General features: G+C 59.5%; 2 protein-coding genes across 2 annotated transcripts; one reads left to right on the top strand and one right to left on the bottom strand.

Annotated features, from left to right (window-relative positions):
- Nucleotides 1–1,416: 1,416 nt before the first annotated feature.
- On the bottom strand, nt 1,417–11,704 carry R3HDM4 (R3H domain containing 4). Its single transcript, XM_055129389.1, has 8 exons — nt 11,552–11,704; nt 5,743–5,897; nt 5,079–5,203; nt 4,639–4,762; nt 4,337–4,422; nt 3,868–3,953; nt 3,715–3,770; nt 1,417–2,315 (listed from the first exon to the last, which is right to left on the bottom strand). The coding sequence occupies exons 1-8, from the start codon at nt 11,632–11,634 to the stop codon at nt 2,212–2,214; spliced, it is 819 nt and encodes a 272-aa protein (XP_054985364.1). The 5' UTR covers nt 11,635–11,704; the 3' UTR covers nt 1,417–2,211.
- Nucleotides 11,705–17,210: 5,506 nt separating this feature from the next.
- On the top strand, nt 17,211–21,152 carry KISS1R (KISS1 receptor). The gene is made up of 5 exons (XM_004614915.2): nt 17,211–17,469; nt 18,260–18,384; nt 19,566–19,701; nt 19,981–20,213; nt 20,343–21,152. Exons 1-5 carry the CDS (start codon nt 17,211–17,213, stop codon nt 20,754–20,756), a joined length of 1,167 nt encoding a protein of 388 aa, XP_004614972.1. The 3' UTR covers nt 20,757–21,152.
- The last annotated feature ends 1,905 nt before the right edge of the window (nt 21,153–23,057 follow it).

Raw genomic sequence — 23,057 nt, forward strand, 5'->3', positions numbered from 1 at the left:
TTGCACGTGGCTGACCCGGGTTTGATTCCTCCATGCCTCTCGGAGAGCCCGGCAAGCTACCGAGAGTATCCTGCCCGCACGCCAGGGCCTGGAAAGCTCTCCATGGAGTATTCAGCATGCCAAAAATAAATAAATAAATTAATTAATTAATAAATAACAAGTCTCACAATGGAGACATTACTGGTGCCCGCTGGAGCAAATTGATGAGCAACGGGATGACAGTGCTACAGTGCTTGGTCCGTTGGGCCACACCCAGTGATGCTCAGGGATCACTCCTGACAAGGCTTGGGGCACCCTATGGGATGCTGGGGATCAAACCTGGGTCTGCTGCGGGCAAGGCAAAACGCCCTCCCCCCTGCACTATGGCTCCAGTCCAAACCTGGTTTTCACCCATTTTCATCCAGCACAGCATGGTCCCCTGAGCTGGGGAGGTGCTTGCCTTCACACGTGGCAGATTCCGGTAGAATCCCTGGCACCCTACAGGGTGCCCCCGACCTGAAGGAACTTGCCTTGCACAGGCTCAACCCAGGGTCAGAGACCTGACGGCTGCTGTATTGCGGGCCTCCACCAACAGAGTCAAGTCATACTGAGTATGCAAGAGGAAGGAGCGGGAGCCAGCGCCGTGAGCTTGCACATCTGGGATCCAACTAGGCGACAACGATAAACTCCTGGCGTCTTGGGGCGTGAGCGATAAGACAGACCAACCCAGGTCCAATCCCTGGCCTCCCATAGGATTCCCTGAGCACTGCCAAGAGTACCAATTTCTGAGTACTAACCCCTGAGCATCGCACCAGGCGTGACCAAAAAAAAAAAAAAAATTCATGTGTCTCTGAGCACCACAGCGTGGGATCCTTTGTTCATACCCTCCAGGAAGCTTGGACCAGGCCAAAGCGCGCAGGGCGTTTGCCTTGCACACAGCCGACACGGGTGCAATCCCTGGCATCCTATATGGTCCCCCAAGCATCACCTGGAGTAATTCCTGAGTGCAGAGCCAGGAGTATCCCCTGAGCATCATTGGGTGTGACCCAAAAAGCAAAAAAAAAGACAGACTCGGGGCTGGAGTGATAGCGAGTAGGGCGTTTGCCTTGCACGCAGCCAACCCAGGTTCAAATCCCAGCATCCCATATGGTCCCCTGAGCACTGCCAGGGGTAATTTCTGAGTGCATAGCCAGGAGTAACCCCTGTGCATCGCCAGGTGTGACCCAAAAAGCAAAAAAAAAAAAGACAGACTCTTCCTAGATTTGACCAAGATGGTGGGTGCAGACTGCAGGAAGCTTGGACCTCCAGGGGAAGGGGGGGAGGTCGAGGGTCTCACCTCGAGGGGCAGTCACAACATAAACCCTTGCTGCTGGCCCCGCCCCCTAAGTGTCCGAGGGCACCCCAGCCTGTCCCCCAACCCGAGGATAATGCCCAGAGTCCAGGACCAGAGCACCAGAAATTTATTAGAACTCTCTTGCATTGGCGCACACGTCACACTGAGGGTGGGGGAAGGGAACTGGCTCTGCCCTGCCCTGTGTGAAACGGGTGGGGTGACCATCTAGAGTGACCTGGATGAGGTCACCCCCAACCCAAGGGGGCAGAGCTAAGGAGAACGATGCAGTCCGAGGGCAGAGGCTTCTGGTCGGAAGCCCCGGAGCCCCAGTTTGAAGGAAGGGAAGAAGGATAGAGCAGGAGGAGCCCCCAGAGACCCCCCAAGGACACAGAATCCGTGAAAGAGGATAAAATGCAGGCGGTCACACACACACACACACACAAGACACCATTCCTGGGGCGCCAGGAAGAGCCCCAAGCTGGAGAGAGGGGGGTGTCAAGCAGGGGGGAGGGGAGCACAGCGCTCTCCCCCTCCCTGAGCCCCCCCATATCAGCTAGGGCAAATTTTTGGTTTTCCTTCCCCAAAGGAAAATTTAAAAATGTACAACAAATCACACCGAATTAATTAAAAGGAATCAGATCCCAGGCTCACTGCTTCCCGGAGTCAGCTCGGACGGGGCCGGGCGAACGGACGGAAGGAACCGGGAAGGGACCTGGTGGGTCTCCCCACCCAAATACAAGTCCCGGGTATGGCTGGTTCTGGGCAGGCGGGAGGGGCCGGGGTGAGACGCAGCCGACCCCAAGGGGAAAGCAGATTGCCAAGGATCAATTTAAAATCATGAAGCTCTTGTAGGAGGGGCAGCGCCGGGGCGGCAGGGGGACCCGGGGTGGGGCCCGGCATCAGCTGCGCTGCTCCAGGTAAGCGGACAGGAGCAGCCCGGGCGGCAGGAAATCCAGGTGCCGATTGCTCACCTTCATCTGCCGCTTGCCCTCCAAATCCGCACCTGAGAGAGGGGACAGGGGGAGGTCACTGCCAGGCTGAGCTTTCAGGCCTGGATCTGGCCCACTGGGACGCCCCCAGGGCCCAAGCCCCATGGGTGTCCCAGCAAGCTCCGCCACATACGACAAGGCCCGGCCCCGGGACCATTAGGTCCCGCCCCAGCCCACATGGCCCCGCCCCAGGACCATTAGGCCCCGCCCAGTCTACATGGGCCCTGCCCAGATCCTAAGACCACCTCCTCCCCAGAGCCATGCAGGCCTCGCCCAGGCCCACCCAAGGCTAAGTGGTCACCACAAAGGGGCTGGGGAGGCTGGAGTGATAGCACAGTGGGAAGGGCATTTGCCTTGCATGCGGCCGGGTCAATTCCCAGCATCCCACATGGGCCTCCGAGCAGAGCCAGGAGTAACCTCTGTGCATCGCCGGGTATGACCCAAAAAGCTAAAAAAGAAAAAAAAAAAAAGGACGGGACCAGGTTTCCCTGCCCCCACCCAGAAGCAAGAGGACCCTGGCCCAGCGGCTTCCTTGGGGCTAGAGTGCCCGCAGGGGGCTGGCGCGCAGTCCAGGCCTGTGTAAGGTCATGGGTTCGCCCAGCAGAGCTCGGGGCGGTCACTCACGGTGGGGCTCCGGGGACCACATGCAGTGCTGGGAGTCGACCCCACGCAAGGCGATCGCCCTCCCGGCTGTGCTCTCTCTGGCCCCTGCGTCACCTCCTTTCGCCCCAACACCTGGATTCGCGATGCCTGAACCCTCTGTGGGATGCCCCTCTGGGGTCTCTCCCTGACAGCCCCTTCCTCTCTAGGTGTCGCCCACAGCTCCACCCATCCCTCTCTCCTGAGTCTGTGGAAACAAAGGCGAGAAGGGGGGGTTCATCTTCCACAACCCCCCACCCCACCGCACCGCCGCAGGAGTCACCCCGGGTTGCCATGGAAACCGTTCCAGCAGCAACTCCTGCAGGAAGCAAAGACAGGCAGGGAGCCGGGAACCCCTAGGGTGCCTGGAGCTGGCAAGGGCACCCCCACCCCCACTTCCCACTCCCAGATCTGGGGGGCGGGCGGGGCGTGAGTCCTGAGCCATCCTCAGCCCAGAAGTGGGGAACACAGGTTCTGAGGGGGGGAGGCGTTGCTGCAAGTCAATGTGGGAAGAGTCCTGGTTCCTTCATGCTCTCTCCCCCGCCCCCCCCCGCCCCCACCCCCCACCCCGACTCCCCCAACCGCTGCCATGAGGATGGAGGGGCGTCAGAGTCATCCAGGGTGCATCTGAAGCAGGCATTCAGGTCCCCGCTATCCCCAGTGTTCCTGCACACCCTCCTACCCTCCTGCCTCCTCCCCGGCACCCACACTCCCTGGAGCCCGCACGGCCCACATGGGCAGTCGCTGGGGTGCCCGCGGCCACCAGTCACTTACTGGCTGAGATAAGATCCATGTACTGGCACACAGCGTGGAGCAGGAGCCTCTCGAAGCTGCAGAGAAGGGGTGCTGAGCGCCCGTGCCCCAGTCCCCTGGGGCCCCACCCACCCCGCGCCCCCGCCCACCCCTGCCTCTGCCCTCCCCTGATACCTGTTGTCCAGCATGGCCGTGTAGACAGCCTGGGGGGACACGGAGAAGAAGGCCAGCAGCCGCGCCTCCCAGGTCTCCAGAGTGTCCTGCAGGAGACGCGGGGTCAGGGGACTTGTCCGGCGGGAGAAACTGTTCAAGCAGGCCAAGATCCCCTACCCCCTCGCCCCCCACATCCAGCACTATCTCCAGTTTGAAAGGTTGGGGCTCAAACATAGCCTCTAGCCCCACTACTGGAGGTTCTCTAGCCGGCTGCTTAAACATGCCACTCAGAAAACTCCTACACAACCCTCAGTGCCCACCCGCACTGTCCCGCCATCGTACTTCTCAGGGTTCTCGGGGGAGCCTGGGTTTGTACCTGACCCTAGACATGGAAAAGGTCTCCTCCAGCCCTGAATCCCTATTACAGAGATGTGACGTGGACAAAATGGCCACCCACTCCAAAACAGGCCAAATTGCTGCAAGGACTCACCATGGGGATGCGGCTTCGTTTCAGGATGGCTCGCAGACGCCGGCTGATGCGCTGGAAGCACTCGCTGGGTGTGAAGGCCGGGTGAACTACCGGGGAGAAGGGGAGTGTGCAGGGGTCACCTACGCAGTCCTGCCCTCTGGCCATGGGTCTCGGCTATGGCTATCAGGACCCCTTCGTTTGCATAACCACGCCCACAGCTCCGCCCATCTACGCAAAGTCCCGCCCCATGCCTGGCTCTGCCCTATAGCCATTCAGTTCGCAGCACCAGGTCCCGCCCCCACTTCCGGATCCTCCCCACCAACCTCTCCGGCTATCCTCCCCTCGGCCGGGTCCCCTCCTCCGCGCCTTGCTTTTGCTCTCCTCCTCCAGGTAGCGCAGGACTCGCTCCTGCTCCTCTCCGGAGCGGTTCATGAAGTCGTTCCAGATCTAGGAAGCCGGGGAAAGGGAGCCTGGGCTGATGATACAGGGATGGAGTGGGAGAGGGGGGGGAGGGGTAATCCTCTGGCCTCAGTTTCCCCATTTGGCCAGTGCGCATGGAAACAGTCCCTGGAAACAGCGCTGGTAGGAACCATCCAGGACTGTTGGACTCTGCCCGTTGGACTCAAGTTGGGTGCTGGGAAGGGCGGGGACCTGTCAGGGGTGCTGGAAGGTTCTGGGCAGGGCAAGGGTCCTGCGAGGGGTAGGGGGAACGTGGAGGACCCCCCCCACGGTCACTGCCCAGCTGCTGAGGGAGGGGACTCACCTCCACGTAGTTCTCGTTGTTGCAAGCCTCCGCAAAGATGCCTGGTGCGGCCGTGGGGGCCAGGTCCCCATCATCAGGGCCAGAGGCACCCCCCTCTGTCTCCAGCAGGGTTAAGAGGTACTGAGCTGACGGGCAGGCAGACACAGGGAGGAGGTCAGCACGAAGGGGCGCCGGGACCACCTCCCAGGGCCTCTCTAGTTCCGCCCAAGCCCCTAGGCTTCCCCAGAAAGCTCAAAGCACCACGGCCCCCCCCAAAAAAAGAAAAACAAAATAACCCAAATTCTCCAGTCTCCCTAACTTTGGTGACTTTCTCTTTTTTTTTTTTTTTTTGCTTTTGGGTCACACCCGGCGATGCAAAAGGGTTACTCCTGGCTCTGCACTCAGGAATCACTCCTGGCGGTGCTCAGGGGACCCTATGGGACGCTGGGAATCGAACCCGGGTCAGCCGCGTGCAAGGCAAATGCCCTACCCGCTGTGCTATCACTCCAGCCCCCTCTCATGTTTTTTATTGAACTCCTTCCCACCCATCAAAACCCCAACCCTCACGACCCCGGTGCAGGGCCCACGCAGAGGCTTCTGCCAAGTGCGGACACGACCTGTACAGACACGCCCCCGGTGCCCACCTGCCCCCCAGCGCCCGGGCGCGCGCCCGCTCCCCGCTCACTGTTCTCCAGCCGCTGGAGGCTCTTCCGCCCTTTGGCCTTGGGCACCAGATCCGAGTTGCGCACCGCCTGGTTGATGAAGTGCTGCTTCCGCTTGGCGGCGGAGAGTCTCTTCACCTGGGGGCTGGCCAAGGAGGGCAGGCGGCCAGGAAGGGGCCTGCGGGCAGCAGAGAAGAGAGTAAGCGGTCCTGAGAACCCGGGCAGCCCAGAGCCACGGCCAACTCGGTCCCCAGCCTCAGCCAACCACTAGCGACTTGGCTTGCCCCAGCTGTGCGGGGTGCTTGCTCCCCAGTACCCCGGGGACTCATTCTGGTTTTTTTTGTTTTTTTTTTTGCATTTTGGGTCACACCCGGCGATGCACAGGGGTTACTTCTGGTTCATGCACTCAGGAATTACTCCTGGTGGTGCTCAGGGGACCCTATGGGATGCTGGGAATCAAACCCGGGTCCACCGCGTGCAAGGCAAGTAAGTGCCCTACCCACTGTGCTATTGCTCTTTTTTTTTTTTTCCAAGGTTTTGGGCCCACAACCGGCAGGGGTGTTCAGGGCTTAAGGACTCAAGGCACCCTATGGGGGTATAAGGGATTGAATCCGGGTCGGTAGCGTAAGCACCTTCCCCACTCTACTACTCTGTCTCTCCAGCCCCCTCCCCGCCCCAAGCCCATCACTCTGCTTCAGGAGGCCAGAGAAGGGACGGGAAGGTTTGTCCAAGGGCAGCTGTGAGCCGCTGAAGGGACGCCCCTTTGGTGGTTTTGCTCGTTTGCTTGTTTGCGGGGGGGGGGGGGGGGGGGGGGGGGGGGCTTCTTGAGTCACTCCTGGCTCTGCACTCAGAATCACCCCTAGTGGTGCTTGGTGGACCAGATGGGATGCTGGGGATCGAACCCTGGTGGGCTGGTGTGCAAAGACTCCCCTTGAACCTCACATTTGAGCCTCAGTTAAGAGACTTGAATTTCTCTGGGGCTGGAGCAATAGCACAGCGGGTAGGGCGTTTGCCTTGCACGCGGCCGACCCGGGTTCAATTCCCAGCATCCCATAGGGTCCCCTGAGCACCGCCAGGGGTAATTCCTGAGTGCAAAACCAGGAGTAACCCCTGTGCATCGCCAGGTGTGACCCAAAAAGCAAAAAAAAAAGAGACTTCAATTTCTCAGGCACTTCCCACCCCGCTTAGGCGGCAGTTTCCTGGTCCCCCAACCCCCCCCCACACACACACCTGACCCCTACCAGAAGCTCAAGTCCATGTCCAGCCCACCTGCTGAGGGTCCCCTTAAGCTCCCCATAGTATGCCAGTCCCCCCCCAACTCCCAGGCTCTGCAGGAGAGGCTGAATTGGCCCCCCGCAGAGCTAATTTGCTTTCCTCCCTACAAATGGAAATAATGGTAGAAAGGGATTAGCTGGAACCAGGGGGGGGCGGGCAGCTGGTCTCCTGCAGGGAGAAAGGGGGGGCGGGGTTCAGGAATGGAACCCCCAGCCACCCCCCAGGAGAGTGCTGTGCTGCCAAGTGTGGGGGCCAGGGGCCAGGAAGATGCTTCAAGAGGCCAGAGGGCACCCCTGGCTCCCCCCCAAAATATTCTGGGGTCACAGCAAGAGCACAGCAGGGAGGGCGCCAGCCTTTCTTGCAGCCGCACAGTGTTCAATCCCCGGCACCCCACAGGGTCCCCCAGCCCTGCCAGGAGTGACCCCTGAGGGCAGAGCCAAGTGTAAACCTTGAGCCACAGGGCCAGGTGACAGGTGTGGCCCCCAAAACAAAAACAAATGTGGGTGGGGCCAGAGTGATAGGACAGGGGTTAGGGCTTTTGCCTTGCACACAGCTGACCCAGGTTCTAATCCCCGAAGGCATCCCATAGGGTCCCATCTCCCCCCCCTCCCCCGTGCACCGCCAGGAGTCATTCCTGAGTGCAGAGCCAAAAATGACCCCTGAGCATTGCTGGGTGTGATCCAAAAAGGAAAAAAAGAAAAAGAAGGGTTCAACATTACCCTAAGTGGCAGGAACCATGCAGTGGACCAGTCCATGCAGTGGACCAGTCCAGGCAGCTCTGGCAGACCCCCTCTCCCCCTCCCCCCCACAGGGCCCTGGTGATCGGCAAAAGGACCCAAGACAGGGGAGGTACTGGTGCCGGGTCCCCCACCATCGCACCCTGAGTGAATCTCTCCCTGTGGAGCCTGGGGGGGGTCACAGTTCACACCCAGCCAAGCGTGGGACGGGGAGCTCAACCCTTTGCCCTCACTTTGCCCACACTTGAACGTGGACAGGCTGGAGAAATAGCAGGGCGGGGAGGACATTGGCCTTGCACGTGGCCGACCCGGGTGGATTCCCAGCATCCCATAGGGTCCCCCGAGCGAGCACCTCCAGGAGTGATTCCTGAGTGCATGAGCCAGGAGTAACCACTGAGCATCACCAGGTGTGACCCAAAAAGGAAAAAAAAAAAAAACAAACCACTTGACCGTGGAGATGTTTCCCAGTTGGCCCAGATCCCACAAGCAAGAAGAGGGCAGGTGGGGATAGGGAAGAGCCAATCAAGTGAGCACCCCACCCCACCCCACCCCTGCAGCCTCCCGAGTCACCCCGGAGACACTGCATCCACATCAGTTGGACCGAGTTCAGGATGGCAGCCTGGTGGCAACTGATAACAGAGGCCACATCCGGGGCAGAGGGGAGGGGGGGGACGGCCAAGGAAGAGGGGGGGACGGCAGAGGGGAGGGGGGGACGGCGCCCCAGAAAACCGGAGTCAGGGCTCCCCCTTTCCACCTAGAGAGTAAGGGAGGGCTGGGAGCCTAAACCCCCTGAATGGAAAGGATCCGCCAGTCCCGCCCAGCTCTGTCTGCAAGCCCCCCCGCTCAACAGCCCCAAGACGCTCCAGGGTCCGGGGCGGGTGACCTTTGCTAGGTGGGAACACAGAGCAGGCCACACAGGCACCCTGGGAGCCGGCCACCACGCTGGGGTCCAGCGCCAAATGAGCACTGATGGGCCAGAGTGACAGAGTGTGTCTGGCTGACCCGGGTTTGATCCCCGGCATCCCACAGGGTTCTCCGAGCCCACCAGGAGTGAGCCCTGAATGCAGAGCCAGAAGTAAGTCCTGAGTCCGGGAGGGGGTGGCCCTAAACCCAAACCGCAGAGCACTGGATCAGGGGGTCCTGGTACCCTCCTGAGGAGGAATTCTTCGGGCAGGCAGGTGACTTGACTTGATCTTTTTTGTCCTATCTCAGGCTGGAGGCCAGAGAGATAGGACAGCAGGTAGGGTGTCGGCCTTGCACCTGACCCAGGTGGCACCAGGCCACCAGCTCTGGCCCCCTCCTCCCAAACCCCTGCTCTCCCGAGCACAGAGCCGGGAGTCAGCCTCGAGCATCGCTGGGTGTGACCCAGAAAACAAAACAAAAAAAGCAGCAGAGCAGACAGCCCCCCTCCCCACCCCCCTGTTTCCCCCACACACACACACACACAGAGGTGGGCCGGCACGTGACTGGAAGGCGGGTGGGAAGCAGGCGACAGGAGATGCACAGGCCCAAACACAGGGTGGGGCGGGGCAGGGACAGAGGAGGGACGTCCCCAAACAAAAACAAGAACCCAAACACTGCTGCTGACCTTTCCTGCCCTCTGCAGACACAGGGGCCAGACCCTCACCCCCCTGAGGCATTCAGCTGCCTTAAGCACTGGGGGTGGGAGTAAGGTGGGGCGGGGTGCTGCCAGGCCCACCGCCAGCTGTGCTGTGGCTCACTCTTGGCTCTGCACTCAGGGGTCACTCCTGGAGGGGCTCAGGGGACCCTGACGTGAGCCAGGGGGAACTCCAAAGGGTGCTTGACCCACGGGGCTGTCTCTCTGACCCCTGCCTCAGGGCCTTTGCACAGTCTATCTGCCCCCCAGCAACCTGGCTCCTTCCTGTTCCTCTGGGTCTCTGCTCACACTTCCCCTTCCCAACACTGCCGGGCATCACCCCGCCCTCCTCAGGAACCAGATCACCCCGTTTTCTTCCTGTTTCTCACCACTCTTGTTTAGGCTCCCAAAACACCTGTGTGTGCGTGTGTATGTGTATGTATATGTGTGTGCGTGTGTGTGTGCTGGGTCCCCAGCAGCTGTGACCCCCATAACCTGGGGCTCACTCCTGGGCTACAGGTTCTGCTATTACCTATATTCAGTTCCCAATTGTGGCCCTGGGCTAAAAGCTCTGCCTGACATATGGGGAAACTGAGAACCCGATGGGGCCTGGGGGTCCTCTGGGGGGCCCCCTTGGCCTCGTGAGGTCATGTCCTTCACAGCAGCACCCAAGGCGGGGGGGGGGGACGGACAATAAGCCAGGGCAGGTAAGGGGGGGCACTCCACCACGGCGAGGGGTGAGGCCCGCCCTTCCCCAGCCAGAAACCAAAAGGGTCAAAACAGAAGCAGCTCCGGGTGGCGAGAGGGGACGGCGGCATTCGCCTCCTAGGCGGCCGACTGGGGTCCGAGGCCCAGTACCCCTTAGGGCCCCCCTGAGCCCCCCAGGAGTGATCCCTGAGTGCAGTGTCAGGAGTCAGCCCTGAGCATCGCCAGGTACGGCCCCCAAACAAACAAAGAAACCAGAAGTGACTCAGGCGAGGTGAGGAGAGGTGGGGGGGTCCCCACACCCCGTATTTCCCCAATGGACCCTCCTGGCGAGTAAATACCCTCCCTGGGAGGTTCAAGCCGCTTCCTGGGTTCCAGGATCAAGTCCCAAGGACCGTCTCTACCCCAGTCGAGAAAGGGAAGCAAAGGGTTGGTTTCTGGGTTTCCTTTTTCGTTTGTTTGGGTATTCTTTTTTTCGGGGGGGAGGGGGCACACCTGGCTGTGCTCAGGGATCACTCCTGGCTCTGCACTCAGGCATCACTCCTTGGCAAGCTCCTGGATCCTTGCGGGGTACAGGCACCAGCATGAGCAAGAGAAGCCCCCCCCCAACTATCTCTCCAGCCGCTAAAACACAACACCCGGGACAGGCGAAACTGCTTCCGATCCAGCTATTCAGAGGACAAGAAGCCCAAAATGAAGGATTGGGCCATCCTAGCCCTGGCATTCCCCCCCACCCCCGCCCCCTGCCCCAAGAGCAGTTACTCATTTCACAGATAGGGAAACTGAGGCAGGAGGACGAGGAAAGTCTTCCCAGGTCCTGCCTGCACCAAAGCTGTACCCACCCACCACCAGGCGGGGTCACAGGCGGGGTGGGGGGTGGGGGGCGCGGCGGTGGTTCCGGCCGTTCCGGGTAAGTTCGGGTTCCTACCATATGGGGTATTCGCCTCGCCCGGGTGGCGAAACGCCCGTTTCACCCGGGCTCTTTACCCGCGGGAAATCCAGGCGGCCCTGGACACCCGGGGGAGGGGGCGGGGGTCCGACCACCCACCCGCACGAGGCAGCTGCCAGGGGCGACCCACACCCCCCCCCCAGTTTGGGGTCAGAAGAACCACAGCAGCCCGGTTTGGGGGTCCCCGCCTCGGCGGGGCCGCGGGCGTAAAGGGGCAAGGGACACCCCCTGCCCACCCCGGGGTCAACACCGGGACCCCGACACTTCAGGGTCCCCGAGCGGGAACGAGCGAGCGAGGGAGGGGGGGTCCCCTGCCGCCCCGGCAAATACCTGGGTCCGGCGGCTGAACACGGCCCCCCCGCAAGGGGCAACGAAGAAGCCCCCCCCCTCAGCTCCCCGCCCACCTTACCGGGGTCTGGAGTGTGTGTGTGTATGGGGGGGTGTCCCTTAGCCAAGGGGGCGGGGCGAGCCCGGGGTCGCTCGCAGGGGTGCAGGGCAGGGGTGCATCGCGGGGGTGCAGGGCACGGCCACCCCCCGCCCCCCGCCCGGCGCGCCCCGCCCGCGCTCACAGCGTCCGCCGCCCTCCCGCGGCGGCCCCCGCCGCCGGCGCCGCCTCCTGCGAGCAGCCCTCCGGCGTCTCCAGCGCGACCATGGCCCGGGCGCCGCCGGAGTGGCCGCCGCCGCCCGGCAGGGCCTTCTCGGGCCGGGGAGGAAGTGACGGGGCGCCCGGGGGCGGGGCGGGGCGGGGCCTGCGGGCCGGGCGGGGCCGCCGCGTCCCGCGCCGCGCGCCGGCCGTGCGGGGAAACTGAGGCTGCGGGGGGCGAACCGCGCGGTGCCCATCATTCAGGGGCCGGGACGCTCGGACAGACCGAGGCGAGGATATGTGGTGGGGGTGGGGGCCGGGAAGGGGGCTCCGCCGCGCTCGGCTCGCTGTGAACGTGGGGGCAGGGGCAGGACACACGGGTAAACTGAGGCTGCCTAGGGGGAGATTCCCCAAACCCATTCTCTGTACAGGTAGCTGGGGAAGGGCTGAAAAGCCGAGATGGGAACAGGGGTCTGGCCAGAAGGAGGAGGGATGTGCCCCTGCGCTCCCCCAACCAGGTCCGTGCCTCAGTTTACCCTCTGTAGCCGAGGGCAGCGTCAACTCCCCCTTCCTTGGCTTTTTAATTTTTGGGTTTTTTTTTGTGGGGATCCGATGGGGTGCCGGGGATCGAACCCGGGTTGGCCGCGTGCAAGATCAACGTCCTCCCTGCTATCCGGCCCCTCATTTTCATTTCTTTAATGAAGGACACAGCCTGTCGGCCCCTGATGCTGAACTCTCAGGGATCTCAGCAGTGACCAAGACAGGACAGCCCTCCTGTCCTTAGAAAGTCCTTTTATCGCTTAGAAAGTGGGGAGAAGGGATCTGGGCCGGGAGGGGGGGTGGGCAGCGCTGGCAAAAAGCCAGTGCTCCAAGCAGAGGGCATTTGCAAAGGGACTGGGGCATAAGAATCGCCGGAGAGGTTTGTGGAGAGACATACGGAGAGAAGCTGGCCTGACCCACTCAGCTGTCCCCCTGTGGGGCCCCAAGCATAGCAGAGCGGGGAGGGCACGTGCATGCATGATGTTCAATCCTCATCATTCCATAGGTGCCCTGAGCACTGCTAGGAGTGATTCCTGAGCACAGAGCCAGGTGTGGTTCCCAAAACAAACAAACAAAAAAAAAAAACTCGAGCAGTAGAGAGAGGAAACACCACCCTCAGTCTACAAGAAAAAGGGAACTGGGGCCCCTGGAGATATGATTCAGCCACAAAGCAAGCAAACAGGACCCGAGCAAGGACGGGGGCAATAGTCCAGCAGGGAGGGCGTTGGCCTTGCAGGCAGCTGATCCGGGTTTGATCCCGGGCATCCCACAGGGTCCCCCAAGCGCCACCAGGAGTGATTCCTGAGTGCAGAGCCAGGGGGAACCCCTGAGCATGGCTGGGTGTGACCCAAAAAAGCAAAACACAAAAACTCAAAGGAAGGGGCTGGAGCAATAGCACAGCGGGTAGGGCGTTTGCCTTGCACACGGCCGACCCGGGTTCAATTCCCAGCATCCCATATGGTCCCCTGAGCACCGCCAGGAGTGATTCCTGGGTGCAGAGCCAGGAGCAACCCCTGTGCATCACCAGGTGTGACCCAAAAAGAAAAAAAAAAAACTCAAAGGAATTGGGTGTGGACCAGAGAGATAGTATAGTGCCTGGCCTTGCACCTGGCTGACTCAGGCGTGATTCACTCCCTCGGGGCCCCTGAGCCCTTCGAGGTGTGATCCCTGACCACGGAGCCAGGAGTCAGCCCTCAGTACGGCTGCGGCAGCACCACAGCACCCCGTGGCCTGACTCCTGGGCCAGGATCCGTACGAGTGTTCCCAGGGCCAGAGAGACGGTGCAGTGGGTAAGGCTCTTGCCTCGCACATGTCTGACCCAAGCCAGGTTCGATCCCAGGCTCTGCGTTTTTGTTTTGCCCTGGACAAAACACAAAAAAAGCAAAATTTCCTGTGGCCCCTCAAAATAGAGACCAGAGTAATAGGCCAGTAGGAAGGACGCTGACCTTGCACGTGGCCCACCCAGGTCCCGTCCCCAGCATCCCACAGGGTCCCCCAGCCCTGCTGCTGCTACTTGGTGTGACTCAAAAACAACAAGACCAAGGAAAGTGCCCCAGAGCACTTTACCCCAAACGAAGCCCCAGCAGGGTGAAATATTTGAAAACTGATTGGCATTCTCCAATCACCAGCTCTCGAGTTCCTCACAGCTCTGAAGCTTCGTGTCACCAGAGTTTGGGGACACTCGGGCCTCTGTTGGCCACAGCCACCTTTCTGGGAGCCCCGGCCACCTGGTCACTAAAAGTCAAGGTCATTGCTTCTTTTTTTTTTTTTTTTTGCTTTTTGGGTCACACCTGGCGATGCACAGGGGTTACTCCTGGCTCTGCACTCAGGAATCACCCCTGGTGGTGCTCAGGGGACCATATGGGATGCTGGGATTCGAACCCGGGTCGGTCACGTGCAAGGCAAACGCCCTACCCACTGTGTTATCACTCCAGCCCTGCATCGCCAGGTGTGACCCAAAAAAGAAAAAAAAAAAAGAAGCAATGAGGGGGCAGAGAGATAGGGCAGCCGGGAGGGCACTTGCCGTGCTCATGGCCGACCCAGGTTGGATCCGTGGCACCTGATAGGGTTGTGCACTGCAAGCACTGCTAAGAGTGATCCCTGAGCACAGAGCCTGAGTACCGCCAAGGATCGCCCCCAAACAAAAAAAAAAGAAGAAGAAGCAATGACCACAGGGGTTACTCCTGGCTCATGCACTCAGGAATTAAACCTGGCGGTGCTCAGGGGACCCTATGGGATGCTGGGAATCAAACCCGTGTGCAAGGCAATCCCCTACCCGCTGTGCTATCCCTCCAGCCCCACCCCACTGCTTCATATGTATTTTTCCTTAGGACACACCCAGAGGCGCTCAGGAGCTAGTCCAAATTGTGCTCAGGAGTTACTCCTGATGGGCCTTAACAATCCTTATGCAGTGTCGGCTCGAACTGGGGTCATAAATATGCAAGACAAGCCCCTTGACCTCTGTACCGTCTGGGTCCACAGGCACTACGTGGTGCTTGTTTATTTATGTATTAGTTGTGGGGCCACACCCAACTGTGCTCAAGACTTACTTCTGGTTCTGCGCTCAGGGCTCACTCCTGGCGAGGCTCAGGCACTGTGGAGTGCCGGGAATCGAACCCGAGTCAGACACCTGCAAAGCCAGTGCCCTCCCCGCTGTCCTATCATTCTGGCCCCACTTGGTGTTTGGGGAAATGTATGGGGCCAGAGGCAGAGCACTGCGGGAAGGGTATCCCCAGCATCCTATATGGTCCTCTTGAGCACTGCCAGAAGTAAACTCTGAGTTCAGAGCCATGAATAAATAATCCCTGAGGGGCTGGATTGATAGCACAGCGGATAGGGCGTTTGCCTTGCACACGGCTGACCCAGGTTGAGTCCCAGCATCCCATGAGCACTGCCAGGGGTGATTCCTGAGTACAGAGCCAGGAGTGACCCCTGTGCATTGCATCGCTGGGTGTGACATAAAAAGCAAAAAAAAAAAAAAAAAACCCATAAATAATCCCTGAGCATCACCAGCTGTGATCCAAAAAGAAAAAGAAAAACAAAACAAAACAAAACAAAACAGTTCATGCTCCAGCGCTGTGTCCATCCCGTTCTTTCAAGGTCACTGCCTCTACGGAGGAGCCCTTCCCTCTGTCCTTTGGTCCTGGTTGCTCTGCTCTCACCCTGCTTCCCCCAGTCCCATTGTCCCTTTTTTTTTGGAGGGGGGAGGAACATGGATTCTTCCTGGATCTGCACTCAGCGTAACTTCTGGCAGTGATGAGTGAGACTGTATGGAATGTCAGGGATCGAACCCGGATCTGCAGTGTGCAGGGCAAGAAGAGCCTTACCCTTCGTTTTTTTTTTCTTTTTGGGTCACACCCAGTGATGCCAGGGGATTACTCCTGGCTCTGCACTCAGGAATCACTCCTGAGTGCCTGGGTCCCAGGCCATCTGGGATGCCAAGATTGAACCCAGGTTGGCCGTGTGCAAGGCAAACGCCCTCCCGCTGTGCTATGCTCTGGCCCCAGAGACTTACCCTTTGTACTATTGCTCTAGCCCCAGTGTCTGTTGTTCCCCTGGATTCTTTTGGGCCACACCCGGTGTTTTCAGGGCCTACCCTGGGCTCTGGGCTTATTCCTGGCAGAGCTGTGGAGCCAGGGGTCAAACCCAGCTGAACCGCATGCAAGGCAAGCGTTTTCCAGGCTGGACTATCGATCCCATAGTCTGTCTATTCCCTGATGACTTTCAGCAGCATCCACAGCCTTTCTCCTTCTCTTCCTTCTCCTCCTCCTTCTCCTTCTCCTTCTCCTCCTTCTCCTCCTCCTTCCCCTCCTCCTCCCCCTCCTCCTCCTCTCCTCCTCCTTCTTTCTCTTCTTCTTCTTCTTCTTCTTCTTCTTCTTCTTCTTCTTCTTCTTCTTCTTCTTCTTCTTCTTCTTCTTCTTCTTCTTCTTCTTCTTCTTCTCCTTCTCCTTCTCCTTCTTCTTCCTCTTCTTCTTCTGCTTTCGTCACAGCCAAAAAGAGGGTGAGAGTCTTCCCTGCCCCAAGGGACCCAGCCCTAGCAGCTGACCTCCACTACCCCACTGCCACCACACACCAGGCCACTTTCCACACACTTGGGCCAAGCCTCATGCATGAGTGAACATATTCCTGGACCTCATCATAAAGGGAAATATATATATATATATATATATATATATACCTGTCAGGGAAATATATATATATATATATATATATATATATATATATATATATGCCTCTCAGAGAACCCGGCAAGCTACCGAGAGTATCCCACCTGCATGGAAGAGCCTGGAAAGCTGCCTGTGACGTATTTGATATGCCAAACACAGTAACAATAACAGGTCTCATTCTCCTGACCCTGAAAGGAGCCTCCATCCTTGGGAAAAATGAGTAAGGAGAGGCTGCTAAAATCTCAGGGCTGAGATGAATGGAGATGTTACTGGCATCAGCTCGAGTAAATCGATGAACAACGGGATGACAGTGACACAGTGATTTGGGTCACACCCAGCGATGCATAGGTCTTTACTCCTGGCAGTGCTCAGGGGGACCGTATGGGATGCTGGGAACTCAGGTTGGCCGCTTGCAAGGCAAACGCCCTACCTGCTGTGCTATCACTCCAGCCTCTCCTTAAGCTTTCTTTTTTTTGGGGGGGGGTGTGTGTCACACCCAGCGATGCACAGGGGTCACTCCTGGCTCTGCACTCAGGAATTACTCCTGGCAGTGCTCAGGGGACCCTATGGGATGCTGGGAATTGAACCTGGTCCGCTGCCTGCAAGACAAACGCCCTCCCCGCTGTGCTATTGCTCCAGCCCCTCCATAGCCTTTCTTAAGGGTCACCTGCCCTCCCCCTGCTGTGCCCACAGCCCCTCCTTACTCTCAACCCCCAACACCCCCCCTCCACACACACCCCCGCCTCCCCCCCCACCGCGCAGGGGGGAGGGAGGATTGAAAAGTGGCTCCCGAGGTGCGGAGAGTGGATAAAGCTGGAACCGGAGCTGCAGAGCCGCAGGGGAGGGAGGGTGGGGGGCGGGGGTGGGCGCCCAGGGGTATAAATGCAAAGCCCGTGCAACAGCTCCAGCAGAGGGGACACCACGCCAGGAAGAGGGACCATGGGGCTCCTGGAGGGCAGCTGGGAGGACGAGAGCCTGGAAGTCTTGAGTGCTCTGGCCACGTCTGGGCTGAACGCGTCCTGGGGGGCGCTTACCAATGCCTCCGGGGGCGCGGGCCCCGCGCCGCGGTCGCTGGACGCCTGGCTGGTGCCGCTGTTCTTCGCAGCGCTGATGCTCGTGGGATTGACAGGGAATTCGCTGGTCATTCTGGTCATTTGCCGCCAGAAGCAGATGCGCACGGTCACCAACTTCTATATCGGTGAGTGGGGGCAAAGACCCCTCCTCGGCCGGGGTCTCTCCCTGGGCCTTCCTCAGGCTGGAGCTCGCTCACTCTGATTGGAGCATTTCTCGAGGGCAGGAGAGCATCAAAGGGAAGTTGGGGAGCAGACGCATGGAGACCCCCCCTTACCCACCAGGAAGCTGTCCAATGGATGTGAAAGCAACAGGGTGTCTGATGAAGAAAGAAGAATGGGGGGAGGAAGTCTCCCTGACCCTGGGACCTCTGCCACAGAGGCTCAGTTCCAATATTTGAGCATAAGCGTGTCCCACCCAGCGCATCGTGGGCTGTTTTTTTTTCTTTTTTGGTGGGGGGAGGGCCACATCCGGCGGTTCTTAGGGCTTACTCCTGACTCTGTGCTCAGGTATCACTCCTGGCAGTGCATTGGGGACTTCATGGGATGCCGGGGATCGAACCCAGGTCGGCTGGGTTCAAGGCAAGCGCTCTCCCCGCTGTTCTACTGCTCTGGCCCAGCGGGCTTTATTCTGGGTGGTGGACAAGTGTAGGTGAGAAAAAAGGGGCTCAAAGGGGTGGAGGTCTTTGACGGTCTATGATGCCCGTGATAGGAATGTCTGAAATGCACAAGAAGAGTCCAGCAGGAGCCCCAACTTTCCTGCTCAGTGATGTAGGGGGAACAACGTTTCCGGGGTGCGTCTTACTGACTACTCGGCTGAGCGAAGGACCCCGGGGCTGGTGGGTCTTGGCCGCTGAGAACCCTGAGCACCTGTGCCCATGCCCAGCGCCCCCTCCCCCGCATTCCTCACCCCCACAGCCAACCTGGCGGCCACAGATGTGATGTTCCTACTGTGCTGTGTGCCCTTTACGGCGCTGCTGTACCTGCTTCCCGCCTGGGTGCTGGGCGACTTCATGTGCAAATTCGTCAATTACATCCAGCAGGTGGGTGGGCGGGGCCTGGGCGGGGTGGGGCGAGGCCTGGGCTTGGCTAGGGAGGAGCCTGGCTGGGGAGGTGGGGCCTGGGATGGGGCGGAGCCTGGGATGGGGCGGGGCCTATGCTGGGCTGGGAAAGAACCTGGATTGGGAAGGTGGGGCCTAGTCTGGGAAGGTGAAAACTGAGCTGGGGAGGTGGGGCCTGTGAGGGGGCGGGGACTAGGCTGGGCTGGGTCGAAGCCTGGGCTGGGGCGGGGCCTGGGCTCGGAAGGTGGTGCCTGGGCTGGGGCAGGGGCCTGGGCTGGGGACAGTGTCAGGGACAGCATTACTAGAGAGAACTGAGCTAAAGGGAGGCCTGGACTGGACTAGGGCGAAGTCTGAGCGCCAGAAGGCAGGATCTTAGGGTGAAAAGAAGGGGGTGTGGTTCGAGGATGTTTATGGGCGGGGTCTGCAGCTGAGCAAGGAGGAGGGTTTAGGGGCAGTGCGTATGGGAGCAGAGGCAGAGCCTGGGGCTCCTGGGACTGGCCTAGCGCGCTGTGGGCGGGTCTTGGCTATGGGCGGGTCTAAGAGGGTCCCGGGCCAATAAGGGGGGAGGTCTGGGACCAAACGCCTTAAGCTAGCCCTGAGGGCCGAAGACAAGGGCAGGGTTAGGGCATGCAGAGGATGCAGTGGACCCTGGCTGGGGTGCAGACAGACAGGTGCCCGCCCTAGATGTGGGCACGCTCTAGGGGAATGGCATCTGCGCGGGAAGATCTATGTGGGGGTGGACTCTTGATGTGGCAGGGTCAGTTGCACCAAAGGCAGAGGTCAGGCTTCATGCGGACCCTGGGTGAAAGGGTGCGGGTTGGGGACAAGTGGAATGTGCCCGGTGTTGGCGGGGTGCAGGGCAAGAACAAAGTCGGGGTATAAATGGGAATCAGGTTCGGGGAGAGATTTGGGGAGATGGTCACAGGGCGAGTGATCTGCATCCTGGGACTCTTGTCCTGCGCCCTCCGTGACCCGAGGATGGTTTCTCTTTTCCTGGGACTCCTCACTCTCCTTAACCATTTCCGGGTATTGTCCTCTACACCTGCCTCTTCATTTTGGTCCCTGGAGACCCTGCCGGTGTGGATGCAGTGAGGGAACCCCTGAAGGGTGGGCAGGGACAGGGCAGGTCCCTGGCATCGCAGGGAGCCCCACGCCCCTTCCAGGTTTCCGTGCAGGCCACGTGTGCCACCTTGACCGCCATGAGCGTGGACCGCTGGTACGTGACCGTGTTTCCTCTGCGTGCCCTGCACCGCCGCACGCCCCGCCTGGCTCTATCCGTCAGTCTCGGCATCTGGGTGGGTGAGTACTGCGCAGGGGTTTTTGTTTGTTTGTTTGTTTTGGTTTGTTTTGGTGGGGGACAGGGGTCATCCTTGCCTTGGCGCGTGGGGACACCTTCGGGCTTCGGCATCTGAGAAAAAGGATACTGAGGACCACCGAAGGCGCAGACCTGGAGCGCACGGCCCCTAGGGGGCGCTCAAGGCACGCTGCCCCAGGAGGGCTCTGCAAAGCCCAGCACCCCGCAGCCCTGCGCCCCTCGACCGACCCCGGCCGAGGTTCTCAGCCCGGCGTGTGGGGCAGGCTCGGCGGCCCTGTCTGCGCCGGTGCTCGCCCTGCACCGTTTGTCTTCCGGACCGCCCACCTACTGCAGCGAGGTCTTCCCCAGCCGCGCCCTGGAGCGCGCCTTTGCCGTCTACAACCTGCTGGCGCTTTACCTGCTGCCGCTGGCCGCGTCCTGCGTCTGCTACGGGGCCATGCTGCGCCACCTGGGCCGCGACGCCGCGCGCCCCGCGCCCGGCGACAGCGCCCTGCAGGTGCGCGCCTGGAAGTGGGGGGGGGGCGGAGGCTGTGGGTGCAGCTGCACAAAACGGGGATCGGAGGCGGGGGGTGGTCGCTGCCTGCTCTCAGCGTCTGCTTCTAGCCCCCCCCACTTCGTCCCCCAGGGGCAGCTGCTGGCCGAGCGAGCCAGCGTGGTGCGCGCCAAGGTCTCCCGGCTGGTGGCGGCCGTGGTGCTGCTTTTCGCCGCCTGCTGGGGCCCGATCCAGCTGTTCCTGATGATGCAGGCGCTGGGCCCCGCGGGCGCCTGGCACCCACGCAGCTACGCGGCTTATGCCCTCAAGATCTGGGCGCACTGCATGTCCTACAGCAACTCGGCGCTCAACCCGCTGCTCTACGCCTTCCTGGGCGCCAACTTCCGCCGGGCCCTGCGCCGCGTCTGCCCCTGCGGCCCGCGGCGCCTTCGCTCCTCCGACCCCGCAGCCCCTCGCGCGGAGATGCACTGTTTGCCCGTCGCTGGAGCCCGGGGCAGGGGGCACCGCGGGCTGTGTGTGCAAAGGGAGCCTGCTGACTCTCTCTGAGCCTGCTCCCAGGGGAAGGAAAATTGAGACCCTCTAGTATTGGAGACCCACCACCTCAACCCACTCCCTTTGGGTGACTGTATGTGATCCCCTGCACCGTTGTGCTGTCTTTTGCTTTCCTTCTCAAGGATTTTTTTTACCCTGCCTGTCCCTTGACATTGGGTGGTGGAGTCTGGCGCTTTCTGGAACATTCCAGCAGGCACTAGAAATGGTTGTCTTTTGCTGCCTGGCGGTGGACTGTACGGTCCGGTCCACCCTTTCTTACAGCTATCAAAATGTGACCCTAGGTTTTTTTATTTTCCACGCTGGAGAGGCGCATGTTCTCTTGAACACCTCTCTCCCCCTTTCTCGCCCCTTCAGCTCTCCTAAGTTTGTTTTGTTCAATAAAAACTATCTTGTTTTGTCCCAAAACAAAACACAAAACTATCTTGATTCACACACAAATAACAATAACAATCACTGTATCACTGTCATCCGGTTGCTCATTGGTTTGCTCGAGTGGGCCAATAACATCTCCATTGTGCGACTTGTTACTGTTTTTGGCATATCAAATATGCCATTGGTAGTTCGCCAGCTCTGCTGTGCGGGTGGGATACTCTTGGTAGCTTCCTGGGCTCTCCGAGAAGGGCGGAGGAATCGAACCCAGGTTGGCTGCGTGCAAGGCAAATGCCCTACCCACTGTGCTATCACTCCAGCCCAACAATAACAATAATAATAGCGATGGACTGGAATGATGGTACAGTGGGGAGGGCACTTGCCTTACACAGGGCTGACCTAGGGCTGGAGCGATAGCACAGCGGGTAGGGCGTTTGCCTTGCACGCGACCGACCCGGGTTCTAATCCCAGCATCCCATATGGTCCCCTGAGCACCGCCAGGGGTAATTCCTGAGTAAAGAGCCAGGAGTAACCCCTGTGCATCGCCGGGTGTGACCCAAAAACAAACAACAAAAAAAAAAAAAACGCACACACACACAAAAACACATGGCTGACCTAAATTCGATCCCTGGAGTTCCCAAGGGTCCCCCCCCAAGCACTGCCAGGAGTGATTCCTGAGCTCAGAACCAGGAAGAAAGCCCTGCTTCTCCAGGAAGTCCTCCTGGACACACTCCACTCCACTGCTTGACCCAGCTGGGTCCTGCTCTTGGGCACTTCCTGCTTACCTGCACCCCAGCTCTGATCTTCAGCAGTACCTACCTGCCAAATATCTGTCTGACTTATCTCCAGTGTGACCTCAGGCCACACACAGTACTGGGGGGGAAGGAATCACACTGGGTGTGTGAAGAGTTAAGAGATTAAGTATGTGTGTGTGGAGATGAGGGGAGGGAGGACACAAAGGCCCTTGTTGGGGTGGAGCAATAGCACAGCATGCAGCAGATCCTGGTTCAATCCCCTGAACCCCCGCTAGGAGCCACCAATGAGCAAAGAGCCTCAAGTAAGTCCTGAGAACCGCGGGATGTGGCTCCCTCCCCCCAAAAAAAGAAACAGTGTAAGGGAATAACAAATATCCAAAGGCAGGGACTGGTATGGTAGTATAGCGGGTAGGACTATACTTGCATACAACCGACCCAGATTCAAACCCTGACACCCCATAGGGTACTTTGAGACCCGCGGGAAGTGATTCCTGCTAAGAAGCTGGGAAATATCAATACAAGATTTCAAATTTCAGATAGATGAGGAATATCCGTACATATATTCAAAGATAGTTTCCTATTTTGGTTTTGTTTTTGTGAGACACCTAGAGATGCCGGGGGTTATTTCTGGTTCTGCACTCAGGGATCATATGAGATGCTGCGGATCGAACCCCAGTCGGCAGCATGCAAGATCTTTCCTGTTGTACTATCACTCTGGCTCCCCGGAATCATGTTCAATTGAACCCACAGTAATAGAACAGGAAGCATTTTACCCAGGGAGCACCGCCAGGTGTAGCCCCCAAAGCCAAAAAAAATAAAAACAAAAATCAACAGAAAGGGGACTGGAGTGATAGCACAGCGGGTAGGGCGTTTGCCTTGCACGCGGTCGACCCGGGTTCGATTCCCAGCATCCCATATGGTCCCCTGAGCACCGCCAGGAGTGATTCCTGAGTGCATGAGCCAGGAGTAACCCCTGTGCATCGCCAGGTGTGACCCAAAAAAAAAAAAAAAAAGCAACAGAACTAACACCTAAAAATGTAGGTTTCAGGAGAGACATCGCCACCTAGTGGCCTCCAGCTGGAACAGCCGCTTTGGTGGCGCCCCGCTGAGACCGCGCCCCCCCCCCCACGTGCCTCGGCCTACTCAGCTCCGCCCCTAGTGCAGGTCCACA

The sequence above is a fragment of the Sorex araneus genome, chromosome 2 (genome assembly GCF_027595985.1).
Source record: "Sorex araneus isolate mSorAra2 chromosome 2, mSorAra2.pri, whole genome shotgun sequence".
NCBI classification, from domain to species: Eukaryota; Metazoa; Chordata; class Mammalia; order Eulipotyphla; family Soricidae; genus Sorex; species Sorex araneus.

Bases quoted from the DNA above. Each gene is read 5' to 3' on its own strand.
- R3HDM4 (XM_055129389.1), bottom strand. From the start codon at position 11,634: ATGGTCGCGCTGGAGACGCCGGAGGGCTGCTCGCAGGAGGCGGCGCCG. The intron at 4,763-5,078 runs GTGAGTCCCCTC...CCGGCTTCCTAG, and splicing joins ACAACGAGAACTACGTGGAG to ATCTGGAACGACTTCATGAA. The intron at 3,771-3,867 runs GTATCAGGGGAG...CCTTCTCTGCAG, and splicing joins ACGGCCATGCTGGACAACAG to CTTCGAGAGGCTCCTGCTCC.
- KISS1R (XM_004614915.2), top strand. From the start codon at position 17,211: ATGGGGCTCCTGGAGGGCAGCTGGGAGGACGAGAGCCTGGAAGTCTTG. The intron at 19,702-19,980 runs GTGAGTACTGCG...CGTGTGGGGCAG, and splicing joins CAGTCTCGGCATCTGGGTGG to GCTCGGCGGCCCTGTCTGCG. The intron at 20,214-20,342 runs GTGCGCGCCTGG...TTCGTCCCCCAG, and splicing joins CCGGCGACAGCGCCCTGCAG to GGGCAGCTGCTGGCCGAGCG.